Below are 7,926 nucleotides of genomic sequence, written 5' to 3'. Positions count from 1 at the left end.
ACAATATAATCATCAGCCAATAGGGTCATTAAATAATACAGTCATTAGACAATACAGTCATTTAAAAATGCAGTCATTAGACTATACGATCATTAGACAATACGATCATCAACAATAAAGTCATAAAAAAATCATCAGAAAATGTCATCAGACAATAAAATCATAAAACAATACAATCATCAGAAAATATAGTAATCAGACAATAATGTAATGAAACATAATAATCATAAGACAATGAGGTCATCGAACATCACAGTTAACAAACAACATAATCAAGAGACAACCCATACTTCAGAGAACACAGACAGTTATTAGACCACAAATCTAATAGAGACACAAACATACAAACTAGAAAGTTATCTGATTAGAAATACCATAAAAAACAAGGCGACTAGAAATGTAATTTAAGAAACAAAAGATTTAATCACTTTGGAGCCAAAACATAAACAAAGTTTGTCCATCTACTGCTGCAGCAACTAGTTTGAGTAAATTTCGTCAGTTGATAAGATAAAATACAAAGCATTAATAGTTATAGTACCTTCTTCATTACATCGAGATGGGACTGCTTTTATCAATAGAGTACAATCTTTTTTCGATTAAAGACCAAAGCCTGTCTCACTTGCCGCCTTTAGTGAGGCTGTATTCATAGAAAGTAAAACCCACTGTTGACCACCAACCACGTCGTGTATTTGCTCTTTATCGTCATGTATTTGCGCTTTAGCGTCGTGTATTTGCTCTTATGGATTGTGCAATATATATCCATATATGGAATACGTACTGTATGTACATATGGAATATTCAGCATAATGAGTAGGCCAATTCCTATGATCGAAGTAGTAGCTTCTAGATTTAATCTCATACGTAAATTTAACGTCACAATGCGCGTTTGAAGCAACATTTGTTATAAAAATGACGACAGGTTTTGAGCAGAATACTTAGGATTAGAATACTTTTGAGCATCATCAATATCTTATAGAACATATTACAAGCAAGCTCAATAACAAAGAATAATATACTTCACAATGCGCGTTTGCAGTAACATTCGTTATAAAAAAGACCGCATATTTTGTAAAAGCCAAATGAACATATAATACAATGTGGGCGCTGTGCTGTATACTTTGTGTTGATTTGTGTTATGAAATTTTATACAAGAAACATATTGTACTTATAGCGATTATTATGTCAAGGCTTTTGCCGCTGACCAGGAAGTTAATAGGCGCGTCCCCGATCATCGCCCGGGTTATAGCATTCCCCCCAGAAAATGGATGCGATACGTATATCTGTGGTTTTATATGCCAGAAAATGGATGCGATACATATATCCCTTTGATATTTGAAACATTATGTAGAAACTAGAGAGTCAACAAAAAACGATGTACGTGTTGTTTGAGTTTGTCGTCAAAAGCAGGTATGTATTCTCCTTCTTTTCTTATTTATTTTATTATATTAACTTTTTCTATTTTGACTGTAATCAATTTTGACTTTTAAGTTAAGCATCTGAATTAAGAAACTACAACCATGCTTTGAGAGTGTATAATGAAAGATGTTTGCAAGCAGAATACAGGAAATGGATAGGCATTATGACCAAGTTGTGCTAAGCTTTAAGTGCTACCCATTCAAGTTTACTTCTTCTAAATACAACACAATCATTGAAGCACTTATGACTGTTTGCCTGTTTCCTTGGAAATTTATTTAATGTTGAGATGGTAAATGTAGCCATTTGTGTGATATTGTGCCAAGAGTTTTGGCATGGACAAACAAAATAGTTGGCAAGGGCAGCAGAAAAGTCCAAATTTAAACACCTGTAATGAAAAAACTGAAAGCATTTGTTGCATCCAAGCCAATCTTCACCATCATTGTCTTTGCATATTTTGCAAACACCAGTATTTCCTCTACAGCAAAACAAACAAAGGAATTTAAAATGAATTTAAGTTTCTCATGCACTATATAATGCATTAAAGACTGGTTAAAACATACTCATGATTGTCATCATAGCAAGAGCTGAATATGGGTGATATTAATTTCTCTTTCTCTAATTCCATTTTAAAATTTCTGTTTAATCTTGAATTTTCACAAATACACCTTGGAAACTGTGGAAAAGAAATTGTTCAAATTGTAGAATACCGAGACAATAACAGAAACAATTCCAGTTCGAGACTGACTTTATTAACGTTAGTAGCAATATTTATAATGTAAGACATTAGGTTAACTATGACTAAAGGAAGCATTTTATATAAAATATGTATATATAATATGTAATATGTATATGTACAACGTAATGGAAGGTTGTATTGGACAGGAAGATTATTTAAAGCGTATGTTATTTTTGACAGCTCAAAGAGAACTATTTTACACAGCTGTTTTGAACAGATGTTAGCATAAAATTAACCTACATAAATAACCAGCAATAAATATTTTTATATATTTATATACATTGTGATTTGTGGACATGATTTGCATTGTGCAGAAATCTAATGCAATAACTACAAGAAATGACCAATGGATAAATTAATAGAATAAATTGTTAAATGTCTGTGGAGTGCTCACTTACCAGGCAATTGATTACACCACATTTTAAGCTGTCCTGCTGTGTGAAAATTAATGGTTCCATACATGGCCAATATCAAGAATGCCGACCAGTTTTTATGTCAGCAATTTCACTAAAAAATTCATTTGCAGTACTGTAACAATCGAAGGAGAGCTTGAATACTGACAAGTTGTCATCCTAATGCATTTTATGTAAGGATTGTTACGGGCCTTTACGGCGTGACTTAAGAATATTCAGAACGGATTCCAGCTGGATACACCACAAAAAAGCAAGTCATACAAATTTTTGAACTGTTATTTTTTATTAAATGTTGCTTTCGCTGTCTTATAATCACTAATCACTATTATTATTACTGATGCATAAAATCTCTCTAAACTGGCTTTCACAAGTTATATACCTAAATATGGAATTTTGAACTATAGCTATAAATTTAAATGTATGAAGTTACGATGACGCTAAATGATAACATAAAACATTGTCTTATTAAGAATACGTGTTAATTGTATTCTAAGGCAGTCATGAATCCCATCTGGAATCTCGTGATACATCGAATCATAAATAACATAAAAAAATGTAAAAAAAGTTCTTCAATTTTCTTCGCTCGATGCAGCTAAAATCAAATCTGGATATTTTTTGGTATGGTGGTTTAATACAACGAAATGCATATAACATGCATTTACGTAATAAATTGGACGTCATTTAAATTCCTTCTCTTCTGATCAAGAATGGAATTATATGTGCTGAATGACCTTTCAACATCGTATGATCCCAATGTTCCAGTGCAATAGTGGGAGGCAAGCTTGTAAAGTTCTGGAAGTTCATCTGCATGGGATTTCCAAAACAGCTTCAGGTCTACCTTACCTTGTGGACTTTCTGACACAGCAGCAGGTCCGAATATATCAACATACTTATGCCATTCTTCATCGGAGACACTTTCTTTGAATCCAGGAATATTGGTGTATGAACTGTGTAGCTTTGATGAAGAGACTATGTTCCGTGGTTCAAGTACTTTGATTTCCTTCAAAAATTCTGATGCTGGTTGTCCTCCATTAACAATATACTTCTCGAGTTTTGCTTCTGCTTGCTTGAATGCACTTACAAACTGTTTCTTCAAATCATCCATGTGATCTATCTCCAAATCATAAAACGATTTTGAAAGATCATTAGAATCCACTGTAATATTTTGCCTCAAGTAGTCCAGTAGCTGATTCATTTTTACATAGGACTGAGTAATGTGAGGAATCTTCATTTGAAAGTAATCAAGATATATAAGCAAAGATGGTGCTTTCATCTTAATGAAGTCAAACTGAGCTTTCAGTTTCAATAAGTATGTCTCATCTTCGTATATTTCTCCCAGTCTTATCAAAGAATTGGATGGTTGATCCGAGACCTCAAGCTCTGCTGATATGAAGCTCCTATAGTGCAAAAAACGGTCTGCGTGATATAGCACAGAGTCTAACCAAGCACTCCAGCTTTTGTTGTTGGGTTAGGAGGCATACAGACAGACTCCTCTTCAGTAGAGACTTTTTCAAAAGTTTAGAAACCTACTTTTCTGCCACTTGGAATGTAAAACAAATTTCTGAAACATTTAACAAACTCAGTTATTTCAGAAAAATTTTTCTTGAAGTCTGAAACAACGAGATTAACAATGTGACTATGGCAAGTAATGTGCACACAATTTGGAAAAATAACCGAAAGTGTGGACGAAAATGCTTTCTTCATGTATGCCACGTTATCAGAATTAAAAATGAGCACATTATCAAACGAAATATCATACTCATTTACGACTTTGAGCACTGTCTGGGGCACTGTCACATTGTTGGTGCTGGTCAAAAATGTGTATCCAGTAAATAAGCGCAAGCATTGCCATGAGGAGATAGTTCATCAAAATCAAGAATAACAGCCAGGACATCCATTACATAGCGTCCCTCATCATCGCTCAGCTCATCAGTCAATATAGCGACTTTTTTTACCGTTAAATTTTTGCTTCAATTCCTCTTTCTCTACAACATATACATCAAGAAGATACTCATCTCGCAGTTGAGAGGATCCAGGAATAGCACCGCTATTTTTTACCCTTGTGGTCAAAAACTCTCTTAGATATGCGTTATCAGATTTTAATAGCGGAATATTCGCCGCAGTGCATTCATATATCCATTCTTGACAAACCTTGATTTTCTCTGCCTTTGCATTGTTAGAGAATTTCAGTGCTGTTTTGACAGACTGCTGCTTTCCAAAAGAGTTTGCTTTGGCATGACTCTTTGATTTTAGGTGGTCATCGACGGTGGATTTCCTTACATGATCAATTACGACATTACACTTTGAACAGAACAACAGACCATCATCCAGGTGAAAAGTTCCTGACGGATATTTACTTGCTCGCTGTTTTGCATCTATATTCACAGAAAGGTGTGACTTTGTCTTTGGATGAGGAACTTGGGACAATTTCTGTACAACAAATTTATCCATCCGCAAAGCTTACATTGAATGATCTTCGCTCGTATAAAGGTTAGCACTATTTTCCACCCAGCAAACCGCCCTTTACTTTGAAATATAATATTTTACACAATATAATATTTTACGCAATCTAATACTTTACACAATATAATATTTTATATAATACTTTACACAATCGTCGAAAAAACGACATTTTCCAGCCTGGATTATAAGTTTATAACTTAAGGTGGTTGCATGAAAATTTATACTGCAACATTTATCTCTAAATATTTTCATATGTTGATATTAAAAACTGTATTATAAAAAGATAAAATTACTCACCATCTCAAAACGACCTAGCACCAGTGCATGCATGGTTTCCTTTTAGCTTTTGGTTCTTTCCCATTAGCCGCCATCTTTAATTTATTTCCGATTGTGTAAAGTAAAGGGCGGTTTGCTGGGTGGAAAATAGTGCTAACCTCGTATAAACTGCCGCCATTTTTTCCTCGTATTTAATTTAAATAAACTACGTGAACGGAAGTGAAACGGAACGGAAGTACTTCCATTTTGTTTAAAATTTTACAGACGTAGCAACTAGCAAAGGCACCGCAGAATTCCAGAATGTCTGTATAAATTAAGAAGGAGGAAGTTATTTGAACCTTTGTAGTATCCTTGGATGTTCTAGTTTGTTTTATGAGATAAACAAAAAGATAAAATTTGAAAGCAAGAAAAGCCGTTTTCGGGCCATGTTTCCCGAAATATGTTTCTTCTTATATCTAAGGCACTAGAACGCCGCATGTTAACGTTTCGGTAGGAGATTTCGGCCACTCCAAGCTATCCTACTTGGGAAATGCCAATAGGAAGCTTCCGCTCATCAGACCTGAGATCATTATATCAATTATAGTTCAAAAAGGCAGAAGTTGTTTGAACCTTTGAAGTATCCTTGGAAGTTCTAGTTTTTTTTATGAGAAGAATTCTTGTAAAGAAAAAGACAAATTTTGAAAACCAAAGAATCCTGTTTTCGGTCCATGCCTCCCGATACCCATAGATAGTTGATCACTAGAGAGTCGCATGTTAACTAAGGGAACCACATAATCCTTGTTTGTTTTCCATGAAACATATGGATGGTTTGCTCCTGATACATGAGAAACAGTAAATGGGAGAGTTAAATCAGAAAGATATAAACCGATAAAATTGTCATAAAACCTGTTTAAGGTTGTCTTTATTTATAAGTGTCACAGGGTCATAAGAAGATAATTGAAACATTGCTTGTTTTGTTTTATGAGAAGAAAACAAAAAGATAAAATTCGAAAGCAAAATAGCCCGTTTTCGGTCCATGCTTACCGATACCTTCTTAAGCGAAAGGCACTAGAACGCCGCATGTTAACGTTTCGGTAGGAGATTTCGGCCCCTCCACGCTATCCTACTTGGGAGATGCCAATAGCAAGCTTCCGCCCATCAGACCCTGAGATCACCTGCGATAGGCTTTGCTCAGGGTACGCAGGGAGAGTGCGGTCGCCACTGAAGTGAGGGCCCCTAAGCCACTGCATACTATATCGCACCCAGCTTCCACTGCTAGTTGACATCTACTCTATGAAGTTTTAGCTTTATATATATATACCAAAATTTAAAGGCGTACGAAAGTTATGGGATGATTGTTATCGTTACTGCGCTTGCCCAGATGATTTCTTTGATAATTTGCGACTAAGTGAGTTAATTGACACAAATGTAGTGCAAGTACATATAGTTGGTCATTGTCATGACTATGAACAATTACTCGAGTGGACTGCGCATGCTCGAGCGCATGCGCAGACGATTTCTCTATTAAATTGTTACTAAGCATGCTATTTACTTCAAAATTGGTGCTAGTACATCCAGTTGGTCGTTACCATGAGCTTGGAGAGTTTGTGGAGTTGACAACGAATGCTCAGGTTCTCAATTAATTTGTGACAGAGCGAGCTCTGAAGTTGGTGCTTGTAGATGCGCTGAGCAAGTTTTCCATCATATATTTTTGGCATGCTCTTTGTCTACTCAAGCTTGTTTTGTTAAATGCATGTGAAACTCGTCAACACTTTGTTACGGCACTCGTAATATCCGTGACAACGTTAAAAATGTTTTTTATTTTTCTCTACAACTTTACATCTGCATATTGCATGTCATATCCAAGCTTTGACGCTTTGATTTGACGGGAAATGGTTTTTATTCACTCTTACATCTTCTGCCTTTATAATTAGTCGATCTGTATTTCTAAACTAATATTTACAAATGCCCCAGGAGAATCTTTTTATTTTATTGGCTCTCTTCTACAAATACAATACCATGTCCGACTATTTGATTGCAAGAATTTTGTAATTTGATCACGTTTTTTTGACACGTGTGTTTACCATGGGAAAGATGGATTGCTTAAATGTACGTAGTTGTTTAGACTAGTTGGATCCATAGTTATCCTGTAATATATACTCTTGTGAAACACCAATGAGCATACGTAGTGTGTCTTCTATAACCTCTATTCTTGTTCTCCACTTCATCATCTATCCATATTTGCTCTTTTTTAGTTCTCAGCTCAACACAACCCTTGTCTAAAGTTCCTAAAACCTTGATCTACCCAAGAAATATCTCTGGTGGTAACATGTTAGGTATGGCTAGTGGTTGGTCGTCGTCATTGAGCCTTGTGACACCAGTTCAGTAGACGTTAATTGTCCTGAAGACGTTGAGGAGGTTGCTAGTAAAGCGTCGCCTAAACCAGAAGTTAGTTTTCATGGTATGCTAACGGATTACGCAAACGTTGTTAGGAATAACTTCACATCAAATGGTTATGGTCTCGTTCCATCGTATTCTGAGTAGGTTTCATGTTCATCCTGTATCTTTCACCAATGTTACAAATACTTACTTTTTTTATGCTTTTTGAAATTGTCGTTTTTATGACTATTATTTTAGAGCATA

The 7,926-nt window shown here is 35.2% G+C and overlaps 1 protein-coding gene and 1 long non-coding RNA gene across 2 annotated transcripts; one reads left to right on the top strand and one right to left on the bottom strand.

Moving 5' to 3' along the window:
• Positions 1-605: 605 nt before the first annotated feature.
• LOC124456367 lies at positions 606-1,792 on the top strand. Its single transcript, XR_006952237.1, has 2 exons — positions 606-1,407; positions 1,489-1,792. It is a non-coding gene; the product is annotated as an uncharacterized LOC124456367 (long non-coding RNA).
• Position 1,793: 1 nt separating this feature from the next.
• LOC124456364 lies at positions 1,794-5,041 on the bottom strand. The gene is given in 5 exon segments (XM_047006826.1): positions 1,794-1,891; positions 3,409-3,962; positions 4,121-4,379; positions 4,382-4,517; positions 4,519-5,041. Coding segments are annotated over 5 exon segments (1,545 nt in total). The 5' UTR covers positions 5,017-5,041.
• Positions 5,042-7,926: the final 2,885 nt, after the last annotated feature.

This window comes from Xenia sp. Carnegie-2017, unplaced genomic scaffold (genome assembly GCF_021976095.1).
Source record: "Xenia sp. Carnegie-2017 unplaced genomic scaffold, XeniaSp_v1 HiC_scaffold_46, whole genome shotgun sequence".
Lineage (NCBI taxonomy): Eukaryota > Metazoa > Cnidaria > Anthozoa > Malacalcyonacea > Xeniidae > Xenia > Xenia sp. Carnegie-2017.
Note: the sequence above shows the minus strand (reverse complement) of the source record. Positions and strands in the feature narration are given on the sequence as shown.